Here is a 13,318-nt window from a genome sequence, read left to right as displayed (position 1 = left end):
CAGACAGATTATTTCACTTATTATACCACAATTCCAGTGGGTCAAAAGTTTACATGCACTGTGTTGACTTAGCCTTTAAACAGCATGGAACATTTCTGAAAATGATGTCATGGCTTTAGAAACTTCTGATAGGCTAATTGACATAATTTGAGTCAATTGGAGGTGTACCTGTGGATGTATTTCAAGGCCTACCTTCAAACTCAGTGCCTCTTTGCTTGACATCATGGAAAAATCTAAAGATATCAGCCAAGACCTCAGGAAAATAAATTGTAGACCTCAAATCTGGTTCATCCTTGGGAGCAATTTCCAAATGCCTGAACGTACCACGTTCATCTGTACAAACATTAGTACGCAAGTATAAACACCATGGGACCACGCAGCCATCATATAGCTCAGGAAGGAGAAGGCGTTCTGTCTCCTAGAGATGAACGTACTTTGGTGCGAAAAGTGCAAATCATTTCCAGAACAACAGCAAAGGACCTTGTGAAGATACTGGAGGAAACAGGTACAGAAGTATCTATATCCACAGTAAAACGAGTCCTATATCAACATAACCTGAAAGGCCACTCGGCAAGGAAGAAGCCACTGCTCCAAACGGCCATAAAAAAGCCAGACTATGGTTTGAAACTGCACATGAGGACAAATATCGTACTTTTGGAGAAATGTCCTTGGGTGTGATGCTGTTGGAAACAGGTACAAAAGTACACTGCTCAAAAAAATAAAGGGAACACTTAAACAACACAATGTAACTCCAAGTCAATCACACTTCTGTGAAATCAAACTGTCCACTTAGGAAGCTTACAGCCCAACACCGTGAAGGACGTTTGGCATTTGCCAGAGAACACCAAGATTGGCAAATTCGCCACTGGCGCCCTGTGCTCTTCACAGATGAAAGCAGTTTCACACTGAGCACATGTGACAGACATGACAGAGTCTGGAGACGCCGTGGAGAACGTTCTGCTGCCTGCAACATCCTCCAGCATGACCGGTTTGGCGGTGGGTCAGTCATGGTGTGGGGTGGCATTTCTTTGGGGGGCCGCACAGCCCTCCATGTGCTCGCCAGAGGTAACCTGACTGCCATTATGTACCGAGATGAGATCCTCAGACCCCTTGTGAGACCATATGTTGGTGCGGTTAGCCCTGGGTTCCTCCTAATGCAAGACAATGCTAGACCTCATGTGGCCAACGTTCACTCACTCCCTTGAGCTAAATCGAGGGCCAAGGGGGCAACGTTAGTGAATTGTCTCCTTGCTGAGTTCCAGCAGTTCCTGCAAGAGGAAGGCATTGATGCTATTGACTTGCCCGCCCGTTCCCCAGACCTGAATCCAATTGAGCACATCTGGGACATCATGTCTCGCTCCATCCACCAACGTGCACCACAGACTGTCCAGGAGTTGGCAGATGCTTTAGTCCAGGTCTGGGAGGAGATCCCTCAGGAGACCATCCGCCACCTCATCAGGAGCATGCCCAGGCATTGTAGGGAGGTCATACAGGCACGTGGAGGCCACACACACTACTGAGCCTCATTTTGACTTGTTTTAAGGTCATTACATCAAAGTTGGATCAGCCTGTAGTGTGGTTTTCCACTTTAATATTGAGTGTGACTCCAAATCCAGACCTCCATGGGTTGATAAATTTGATTTCCATTGGTAATTTCTGTGTGATTTTGTTGTCAGCACATTCAACTATGTAAAGAAAAAAGTATTTAATAAGAATATTTCATTCATTCAGATCTAGGATGTGTTATTTTAGTGTCCCGTTTATTTTTTTGAGCAGTGTATCTATATCCACAGTAAAACAAGTCCTATATTGACATCACCTGAAAGGCTGCTCAGCAAGAAATAAGCCACTGCTCCAAAACCGCCATAAAAATGCCAGACTATGGTTTGCAACTGCACAAGGGGACGAAGATCGTACCTTTTTATAGAAATGTCCACTCATCTAATGAAACAAAAATATAACTGTTTGGCCATAATGACCATTGTTATGTTTGGAGGAAAAGGGGGGAGGCTTGCAAGCTGAAGAACACCACCCCAACCGTGAAGCACGGGGGTGGCAGCATCATGTTGTGGGGGTGCTTTGCTGCAGGAGGGACTGGTGCACTTCACAAAATAGATGGCATCATGAGGTTGCTTCAATATATCCACAATTTTCCTACATCTCAAGACATCAGTTAAAGCTTGGTCGCAAATGGGTCTTCCAAATGGACAATGACCCCAAGTATACTTCCAAAGTTGTTTCAAAATGGCTTAAGGACCACCAAGTCAATATATTGGAGTGGCCACCACAAAGCCCTGACCTCAATCCCATAGAAGATTTGTTGGCAGAACTGAAAAAGCATGTGCGAGCAAGGAGGCCTACAAACCCGACTCCGTTACACCAGCTCTGTCAGGAGAAATGGGCCAAAATTCACCCAACTTAGTGTGGGAAGCTTGTGGAAAGCAACGTGAAACATTTGACCTAAGTTAAAACAATTTAAAGGCAATGCTACCAAATACTATTTGAGTGTATGTAAACCTCTGACCCACTGGGAATGTGATGAAAGAAATAAAAGCTGAAATAAATAATTCTCTCATATTATTCTGACATTTCACATTCTTAAAATAATGTGGTGATCCTAACTGACCTAAGATATTTTTTTTTACTGTGATTAAATACCAAGAATTGTGAAAACTGAGTTTAAATGTATTTGGCTAAGGTGTATGTAAACTTCTGACTTCAACTGTGTGTGTGTGTGTGTGTGTGTGTGTGTGTGTGTGTGTGTGTCTATATCTATCCATCTCAGCAAAAAGAGAAATGTCCCTTTTTCCAGGACCCAGGATTATCCAGGATAATTCGTAAAAATCCAATTAACTTCACAGATCTTCATTGTAAAGTGTTTAAACACTGTTTCCCATGCTTGTTCAATAAATAATTAATGAACATGCACCTGTGGAATGGTTGTAAAGACACTAACAGTTTAGACGGTAGGCAATTAAGGTCCCAGTTATGAAAACTTAGGACACTAAAGAGGCCTTTCTACTGACTCTGAAAAACATAATACGAGGGTGAGGGTCTCTGCTCATCTGTGTGAACGTGCCTTAGGCATGCTGCAAGGAGGCATGAGGACTGCTGATGTGGTCAGGGCAATAAATTGCAATGTCCGTACTGTGAGACGCCCAAGATGGCGTTACAGGGAGACCGGACGGACAGCTGATCATCCTCGCAGTGGCAGACCACGTGTAACAACATCGGTACATTCGAACATCACACCTGCGGGACAGGTACAGGGTGGCAACAACAACTGCCCGAGTTACACCAGGAAGTCACAATCCCTCCATCTGTGCTCAGACTCCGCAATAGGCTGAGAGTGGCTGGACTGAGGGCTTGTAGGCATGTTGTAAGGGGGATCGAGGTGGAGGGTCCGTCATGGTCTGGGGCGGTGTGTCACAGCATCATCGGACTGAGCTTCTCATTGCAGGCAATCTCAACGCTGTGCGTTACAGGGAAGACATCCTCCCTCATGTGATACCCTTCCTGCAGGCTCATCCTGACATTACCCTCCAGCATGACAATGCCACCAGCCATACTGCTCGTTCTGTGCGTGATTTCCTGCAAGACAGGAATGTCAGTGTTCTGCCATGGCCAGCGAAGAGCCCAGATCTCAATCCCAATTGAGCATGTCTGGGACCTGTTGGATCGGAAGGTGAGGGCTAGGGCCATTATCCCCAGAAATGTCCGGGAACTTGCAAGTGCCTTGGTGGAAGAGGGCAGTAACATCACACAGCAAGAACTGGCAAATCTGGTGCAGTCCATGAGGAGATGCACTGCCGTTCTTAATGCAGCTGGTGGCCACCAGATACTGACTGTTACTTTTGACCCCCTCCCTTTCTTCAGGGACACATTAGTCACATTTCTGTTAGTCACATGTCTGTGGAACTTGTTCAGTTTGTCTGTTGTTGACTCTTTTTTATGTTCATACAAATATTTACACATGTTAAGTTTGCAGAAAACATCCTCCCTCATGAGGACGTTTATTTTTTTGCTGAGTTGATATTTATATACATTGATTTTTGTGTTGGCAAATTGGCTTAGTCTCATAGTGGGTATCAAATAAAACATAGCTAGATTCATAAACATATTTTTTGGAGTTATGAAATGTATTGGAATAAATTACCAAACTATAATACTAGCTAGCCAGCTATGGGTAACTGTAGATAGCTGCCTGACAGGAGTGCTAGCTAGATCCGTTAGCTTACTAGGTACATTAATAGCTTTAGTTTTTTTTGTTTTTTTAAGCTCAACTTCAACATTTTCACCAAGGACGTTGCATCGCCAATCATCAGTCTCCTTCGCTTGGGCAAAGGACATACACCCGTATGGGAAGATGTAAAACGTCATTCAAGGTGCTGAGGGTTTAGGGCCGAGGGCTGTCTACTTTGAGTTTGAAACGCAGCCGAAGTAAGAAAACAGCATGTAATCTAATTAGGGTCACTTGGAAACACTGACCAACATTTTGGTTCCTACCCAGTCAATAATTCCTCCTTGGTTTATTCATTCATTGTGTTGGAACACTCATAAATCATAACAATTTTAATCGAAATACAGTTGTAGACAGAAGTCAAACATCACATATACAACTGATGTCTCATGAGTTCTGCCCCATAGGAAAAGTCCAAGTTGCTTTTATCATGCTTCTCGTCAACCCTCTGTGATGTCACTGCATACGTCATTACCTGCTACTCCTCAGACCAAGCCCATGCATACACAGCTATACAAACTTGCAAGAGATGCACTATTGTATCTAAGGCCTCAGCAGTAAATGTCCACTCCAAGTTGATTTTATAGAGGTATGTCTGAAGAGCCTCTTATCAAAATCAAATCAAATGTATTTATATAGCCCTTCGTACATCAGCTGATATCTCAATGTGCTGTACAGAAACCCAGCCTAAAACCCCAAACCGCAAGCAATGCAGGTGTAGAAGCACGGTGGCTAGGAAAAACTCCCTAGAAAGGCCAAAACCTAGGAAGAAACCTAAAGAGGAACCAGGCTATGTGGGGTGGCCAGTCCTCTTCTGGCTGTGCCGGGTGGAGATTATAACAGAACATGGCCAAGATGTTCAAATGTTCATAAATGACCAGCATGGTCGTATAATAATAAGGCAGAACAGTTGAAACTGGAGCAGCAGCACGGTCAGATGGACTGGGGACAGCAAGGAGTCATCATGTCAGGTAGTCCTGGGGCATGGTCCTAGGGCTCAGGTCCTCCGAGAGAGAGAAAAAAAGGGAGAAGGAGAGAATTAGAGAACGCACACTTAAATTCACACAGGACACCGGATAGGACAGGAGAAGTACTCCAGATATAACAAACTGACCCTAGCCCCCCGACGCAAACTACTGCAGCATAAATACTGGAGGCTGAGACAGGAGGGGTCAGGAGACACTGTGGCCCCATCCGAGGACACCCCCGGACAGGGCCAAACAGGAAGGATATAACCCCACCCACTTTGCCAAAGCACAGTCCCCACACCACTAGAGGGATATCTTCAACCACCAACTTACCATCCTGAGACAAGGCTGAGTATAGCCCACAAAGATCTCCGCCATGGCACAACCCAAGGGGGGGCGCCAACCCAACAGGATGACCACATCAGTGAATCAACCCACTCAGGTGACGCACCCCTTCCAGGGACGGCATGAGAGAGCCCCAGCAAGCCAGTGACTCAGCCCCTGTAATAGGGTTAGAGGCAGAGAATCCCAGTCGAAAGAGGGGAACCGGCCAGGCAGAGACAGCAAGGGCGGTTCGTTGCTCCAGAGCCTTTCCGTTCACCTTCCCACTCCTGGGCCAGACTACACTCAATCATATGACCCACTGAAGAGATGAGTCTTCAGGAAAGACTTAAAGGTTGAGACCGAGTTTGCGTCTCTGACATGGGTAGACAGACCGTTCCATAAAAATGGAGCTCTATAGGAGAAAGCCCTGCCTCCAGCAGTTTGCTTAGAAATTCTAGGGACAATTAGGAGGCCTGCATCTTGTGACCGTAGCGTACGTGTAGGTATGTACGGCAGGACCAAATTAGAGATGGGTAGGAGCAAGCCCATGTAATGCTTTGTAGGTTAGCAGTAAAACCTTGAAATCAGCCCTTGCTTTGACAGGAAGCCAGTGTCGAGAGGCTAGCACTGGAGTAATATGATCAATTTTTTTGGTTCTAGTCAGGATTCTAGCAGCCGTATTTAGCACTAACTGAAGTTTATTTTGTGCTTTATCCGGGTAGCCGGAAAGTAGAGCATTGCAGTAGTCTAACCTAGAAGTGACAAAAGCATGGATTAATTTTTCTGCATAATTTTTGGACAAAGTTTCTGATTTTTGCAATGTTACGTAGATGGAAAAAAGCTGTCCTTGAAATGGTCTTGATATGTTCTTCAAAAGAGAGATCAGGGTCCAGAGTAACGCCGAGGTCCTTCACAGTTTTATTTGAGACGACTGTACAACCATTAAGATTAATTGTCAGATGCAACAGAAGATCTCTTTGTTTCTTGGGACCTAGAACAAGCATCTCTGTTTTGTCCGAGTTTAAAAGTAGAAAGTTTGCAGCCATCCACTTCCTTATGTCTGAAACACATGCTTCTAGCAAGGGCAATTTTGGGGCTTCACCATGTTTCATTGAAATGTACAGCTGTGTGTCATCCGCATAGCAGTGAAAGTTAACATTATGTTTTCGAATAACATCCCCAAGAGGTAAAATATATATAGTGAAAACAATAGTGGTCCTAAAACGGAACCTTGAGGAACACCGAAATTTACAGTTGATTTGTCAGAGGACAAACCATTCACAGAGACAAACTGATATCTTTCCGACAGATGAGATCTAAACCAGGCCAGAACTAGTCCGTGTAGACCAATTTGGGTTTCCAATCTCTCCAAAAGAATGTGGTGATCGACGGTATCAAAAGCAGCACTAAGGTCTAGGAGCACGAGGACAGATGCAGAGCCTCGGTCCGATGCCATTTTAAAATGTAATTTACCACCTTCACAGGTGTCGTCTCAGTGCTATGATGGGGTCTAAAACCAGACTGAAGCATTTCGTATACATTGTTTGTCTTCAGGAAGGCATTGAGTTGTTGCGCAACAGCCTTTTCTAAAATGTTTGAGAGGAATGGAAGATTCGATATAGACCGATCGTTTTTTAAATATTTTCTGGGTCAAGGTTTGGCTTTTTCAAGAGAGGCTTTATTACTGCCACTTTTAGTGAGTTTGGTACACATCCGGTGGATAGAGAGCCGTTTATTATGTTCAACATAGGAGGGCCAAGCACAGGAAGCAGCCCTTTCAGTAGTTTAGTTGGAATAGGGTCCAGCTTGAAGGTTTAAAGGCCATGAATATTTTCATCATTGTGTCAAGAGATATAGTACTAAAACACTTGAGCGTCTCTCTTGATCCTAGGTCCTGGGAGAGTTGTGCAGACTCAGGACAACTGAGCTTTGAAGGAATACTCAGATTTAAAGAGGAGTCTGTAATTAGCTTTCTAATAATCATAATCTTTTCCTCAAAGAAGTTCATGAATTTATCACTGCTAAAGTGAAAGTCATCCTCTCTTGGGGAATGCTGCTTTTTAGTTAGCGTTGCGACAGTATCAAAAAGGAATTTCGGATTGTTCTTATTTTCCTCAATTAAGTTAGAAAAATAGGATGATCGAGCAGCAGTAAGAGCTCTTCTTTACTGCACGGTACTGTCTTTCCAAGCTAGTCGGAAGACTTCCAGTTTGGTGTGGCGCCATTTCCATTCCAATTTTCTGGAAGCTTGCTTCAGAGCTCTGGTATTTTCTGTGTACCAGGGAGCTAGTTTCTTATGAGAAATGTTTTTAGTTTTTAGGGGTGCAACTGCATCTAGGGTATTGCGCAAGGTTAAATTGAGTTCCTCAGTTAGATGGTTAACAGATTTTTGTCCTCTGGCGTCCTTGGGTAGACTGAATTTATAGCACGACTTTTGATGTTCCTTGGTTGGGGTCTGAGCAGATTATTTGTTGCAATTGCAAACGTAATAAAATGGTGGTCCGATAGTCCAGGATTATGAGGAAAAACATTAAGATCCACAACATTTATTCCATGGGACAAATCTAGGTCCAGCGTATGACTGTGACAGTGAGTGGGTCCAGAGACATGTTGGACAAAACCCACTGAGTCGATGATGGCTCCGAAAGCCTTTTGGAGTGGGTCTGTGGACTTTTCCATGTGAATATTAAAGTCACCAAAGATTAGAATATTATCTGCTATGACTACAAGGTCCGATAGGAATTCAGGGAACTCAGTGAGGAATGCTGTATATGGCCCAGGAGGCCTGTAAACAGTAGCTATAAAAAGTGATTGAGTAGGCTGCATAGATTTCATGACTAGAAGCTCAAAAGACGAAAACGTCATTATTATTTTTTTTGTAAATTGAAATTTGCTATCGTAAATGTTAGCAACACCTCCGCCTTTGCGGGATGCACGGGGGGGATATGGTCACTAGTGTAGCCAGGAGGTGAGGCCTCATTTAACACAGTAAATTCATCAGGCTTAAGCCATGTTTCAGTCAGGCCAATCACATCAAGATTATGATCAGTGATTAGTTCATTTACTATAATTGCCTTTGAAGTAAGGGATCTAACATTAAGTAGTCCTATTTTGAGATGTGAGTTATCATGATCTCTTTCAATAATGACAGGAATGGAGGTGGTCTTTATCCTAGTGAGATTGCTAAGGCGAACACCGCCATGTTTAGTTTTGCCCAACCTAGGTCGAGGCACAGACAATCAATTTCAATTTGTCAGAGCTAGTGGTGGGAAGCTTCGGCGTCTCAGACCCCGTAAAGGGAGGAGTAGAGACCAGAGAAGACTCGGCCTCTGACTCCGACTTGCTGCTTAATGGGGAAAACCGGTTGAAAGTTTCTGTCAGCTGAATGAGCGACACCGGTTGAGCGTTCCTACAGCATTTCCTTCCGTAAGGCGAGTACAGCGACTGCAATTAGAAGGCATCATGTTAATGTTACTACTTAGCTTCGGCTGTTGGAGGTCCTGACGAAGCGTGTCCAGATAAAGCGTCCGTTGAGGGAAGAAAAAAATAAAATATATATATATATATATATATAATGTAAAAACGGTAATTAAAAAGTAAAAACCGTAAAGTTGTCAGGTAGCAAAATAGGTTGTCAACAAAACGCACAGCAACTCGAAAACAAGTCTGCAAGTTGTGATCTTATCTATTCTACTCCCCTGCAGGGCTCTTTGTTTATATTTGAAATGCTTTCTCACAGACCCCATTTCATTATAAGAGGCAGAGACTTAGAAAAGACTGTGGAACAATTCTAAAACCTTACAATGAATATGTATATATAGTTCATCTGTAGTCTAGGACCCTATAAGTGTAGAGGGGTCCCATAGCCCCTCCCTTTCTATTAATACAACATAAGAATAATCAATTATAATACATCAAACATTTGGTGCATTCCCTATCGTGACCACATCAGTTGTCCTGTCAAACAATGTATTCAAGGTGCTGCCCACTATATTCCAACTATAAAATGTCCTTAATTCCAACTTCACCTAGGCCTATATTTTCTGCCCATATCATGCTGCGTGGCACAAGTGTGGAAATTATAAATGTGCTGGGGATTTTTTGTTGTTGGATTGAACATTAAGTATAAATGGAGAATGCCCCATTTTTTTGGTGTTGTCACCTTAGGGTCATTAACTACTCATAAAGCATATTTAGAACTTTTATCATTCAAAAACATTCAAATACAGTCAAGTATTGTGATATGAATTTGTCAATATTGTCCAGCCCTAGAAGATGGTATTGTGAAATGGACTCTCTCAGGAGCAGGAACAGACCTCTATTTCTCACTGTTCTCCTTTCATCTTTCCTCCTCTATTGCCCCTCCCATCATTCTTTTTTGAAGTCTTGTCCAATGATTATAACTTTTGCTGTTCACATCCTGAAACAAGGTGTTGACTATTTAAAATATGAGGACACCATCTATATTCTTCACAATCTCATAACCAGGCCTAGGTTTGGATTCCCACAAGATTTACCTTTAGTCCAGTAATTCTCCACTGGTGACTTATTACTTGTTTGTCTGTAGCATCTGCAGGCCAAAGGCAGGAAAGATGACCTGTTCAGTGACCTGTGCTATGAGCCGTTTGGAGAGGAGCTCAACAAGGTCCTCAAAGACTGGCAGCCCAGCGTGATGCCTGATGGTAAACAAATAGCGCACACTTTACCACGGCTCAATTTACTTGTCTATCAACTGAATGATCTTCAGCACACACTGATTATGGTAATAGGTTTAGACCTGGAAGTGTATGTTGTGAACTCCAACTCCTCCAATAGAAGACCTTCCTGCAGTGTCCAATGATTAAACATTTTTGCTTTTCACATTCTAAAACAGTGATTGCACAATATTTATGATAAGAGGACACTGCAGACATGATACATTTTAAAACCACATTGTAGCAGGGTTCCTATACCTATGTTTGTGTTAGGTCCAGAGGTAGTGTATTGTGATCTGTGTTAACAGCTGTGTCTGTCTTGTCTGTCTGCCCCCAGGCTCTCGGTGGGGCCGTGTGGAGGAGCAGTGCCTGTGGAGCTGTAAGCTGCTGGGGGAGCAGAGTCCTGCAGCATTGCTGCGCTCCCTGGTCTATCTCAACACCAAGTACTTTGGCCTGCGCACTGTGGAGCAGCACCTGCGCCTCTCCTTCAGAAATGTCTATGGCCCTGACCACACAGACCCAACCACACAGGAAACCACTGTCTGCATCTGCATCCCCTCCTTCTCCCCACAGGACCACCACTGTGAGTCTGACCACTAAAACACACACACTCTTGTGGTCGAGTCCATCTTTTTATCAGCATTTCCTTTTTGTGCCAGGGTGCCTGTCATGTTGTTAATGTTCTTTTTTTGTCTCTGTGAGCAGTACCAACAGGGTCCAGGAAGAGGAAACTTAAAGAGGACATTGATGCAGCCTACGAGCCAGACGATGGCTCGGGAAGCTCCACACACTGTCCAGTCAAAAAGCACGAGGGCAGATTCTATGAACTCTACCGTTCCAAATGGTGAGTTACTCTGCTCTTCTATAACCTTGTCTTCCTCAAGTGGTTAATTGTAACTTCCCTTAATACATTGCACTCATTTATTAGTTATTTTGTCAGGGACCACTGCACAACAAATATATTGGACCAAATGTAGCTACATAACTATAATTTGTGGTCGTTCCTCTCCAGCCCAGGGTCGTTGAGTCAGCGTATGGATGTGTTCTATATGCAGCCAGAGTCATCGGGCAGTGACCGTGACAGCTCCCTGTGGTACTCCTCTACTCCTATGGACCGCAGTGTCCTGGAGAGCATCCTCACCCCTCTCCTTCTGGTAAAAGACATCTACAGAGAGCGCCATCTAGAAGAAGAAGAGGAGGAGGTAGGCGGAGAATAGTCCACTCTTCCGTCATCACAGAGAAGAGTCCGCTTATGCTCCATGTTCCATCCGCAACAACATTACAACTGGGTTGCTGCGTTCTCTGTTAGTAATTCCACCATTTCACACCGATCTCAGGCCAGCTGTGAGCGTACAGTGGATGTCCGGTTGGAAGGGACTACACATGCCCAGAGCTGATCGGAGGACGGTGTTTCCCTGAAGGGCCAAGGAAGGGGACTCTGACTGCGAGTAGCTAGGGTGATATTGGAGTGTGTCGTGTGAAAAGCAATTCCCCAAGAACTGTTGCCCTTCCTTCCATAGGGGAACTCCGTTCACATGATGTAGCATTACTTGCTAAGCTCAGATTGGGCTGCTATGCTGTGTAACTATTTCTGAAAGTTAAAAGTAGTAGATGGGAAGAGACAGAGACATCCACAAGAAATGCCCACCGAATCCTCCGCTTTGACCCCCAGAAGCCCTTTTAAAGATGAGACATTTATTTATTGCGGTTGATTGATTGCTTCTATTGTACATTTAGTTATTTTTACGCCGGGATGGGATGTGTGTTCGATTGTGCCCCATGTGCCATTTTCCTCTCCTCCATTAAGAGCATGAATTAGTTGATCAATTACATCTGCTGCAGCCTGGAACTCTCCCGTGTCCCGGTCTTTCCCTTCTCTTTGTCCTGAGGGGGGCTGTAGGGGTACTGTCTGGGGCTTCAGAGTAGTTGCAAGTTCAAGTATGAAGGAGATGGTATCCTGCCGAAAGACTATATTTTGTCAGTTTGAATTCCATTGTGTTTTGTTGTCTCATTTAAGCTATTTGATGTTTATTATTTAGTTGAAAACGTAGCACTTGATAATGGGTGATGTATTACTCCCAACTAATGAGTGATAATCTGTTAAAACGGCAACAACTGAAACTGTTTGTTGCAACTAGGGTGGTCAGATCTCTTTCAGGAGTAGCACATTATAGACCTGCCTGGTTACATTTCCCAAATTCACTCCATCTCCAGGCATCCAAGTTACAATAGAAAGCTCTGAATTTGTCCCCCCCCCCTTTTAAGTTTTTATTTTTTATCAATAAATTACACAAGCGAATACCTCGTTTTTACGTTGACTTCTGAATAGGATTTTGTTTGTGTTTTAGTTTTCTTTGAATGACACCTGCCTTGCCTATTGACTTCCATGTAATGTCTGGAGACCACACTTCGAAGCTGGAGGGTGTCTGGATAGAGCCTGTCAAGGAAAGCCTAATGTGAATGTGCCTATCTGTGTGTACTGAAAGTGTGTGTAACTTCACGAGAGGTTGATGCCGTGTGGGCTGACATGACAAAATAAATCATTTCATTTCTTAATGTTTATCCTCTTCCATTGCTTACATTTCTCTTACATGGTGTATAAAGTTCTGAAGTTCTCTATGGGTGATGGTGTTCACATTTATGTTGTTTTTTCTCACCTTTCTTTAACCAGGTAGGCCAGTTGAGAACGAGTTCTGGCCAAGATAAAGCAAAGCAGTGTGACACAAACACATGGAATAAACAAGCGTACAGCCAACAACAGAGTATATAAATAAGAAAGTCTATATACAGTGTGTTCAAATTGCGTTTTGAGGTAAGGCAATAAATAGGCCATAGTAGCAAAGTAATTAAAATTTAGAAAATTGAACACGTGATAGACGTGCAAGTAAAAATACTGGTGTGCAAAAGAGCAGAAAAGTACATTAAAAACAATATGTGTATGAGGTATGTAGATTGGATGGGCTATGTATAGCTGCAGAGATCAGTTAGCTGCTCGGATAGCTGATGTTTAATGTTAGTGAGGGAACTATAAGTCTCCAGCTTCAGCGAATTATATATATATATATATATTTTTTTTTTTTTGCTGCGATTTG

At 43.5% G+C, this 13,318-nt stretch overlaps 1 protein-coding gene across 5 annotated transcripts in view; it reads left to right on the top strand.

Moving 5' to 3' along the window:
* The window catches only part of LOC109870714 (zinc finger MYM-type protein 2), a 68,907-nt gene extending 56,119 nt beyond the window's left edge, over nt 1-12,788 (top strand). For all 5 annotated transcript variants that reach the window (XM_020461327.2, XM_031806084.1, XM_020461328.2 and 2 more), the window contains 4 exons: nt 10,100-10,214; nt 10,564-10,809; nt 10,932-11,070; nt 11,239-12,788. In XM_020461327.2, the coding sequence (XP_020316916.1) occupies nt 10,100-10,214; nt 10,564-10,809; nt 10,932-11,070; nt 11,239-11,443 (705 nt within the window). In that variant the 3' untranslated portion in view covers nt 11,444-12,788. The remainder of the gene's footprint in view (nt 1-10,099; nt 10,215-10,563; nt 10,810-10,931; nt 11,071-11,238) is intronic.
* The last annotated feature ends 530 nt before the right edge of the window (nt 12,789-13,318 follow it).

The sequence above is a fragment of the Oncorhynchus kisutch genome, linkage group LG26 (genome assembly GCF_002021735.2).
Source record: "Oncorhynchus kisutch isolate 150728-3 linkage group LG26, Okis_V2, whole genome shotgun sequence".
In the NCBI taxonomy this organism is placed as follows: domain Eukaryota; kingdom Metazoa; phylum Chordata; class Actinopteri; order Salmoniformes; family Salmonidae; genus Oncorhynchus; species Oncorhynchus kisutch.
This window is presented reverse-complemented; position numbering and strand designations above follow the sequence as displayed.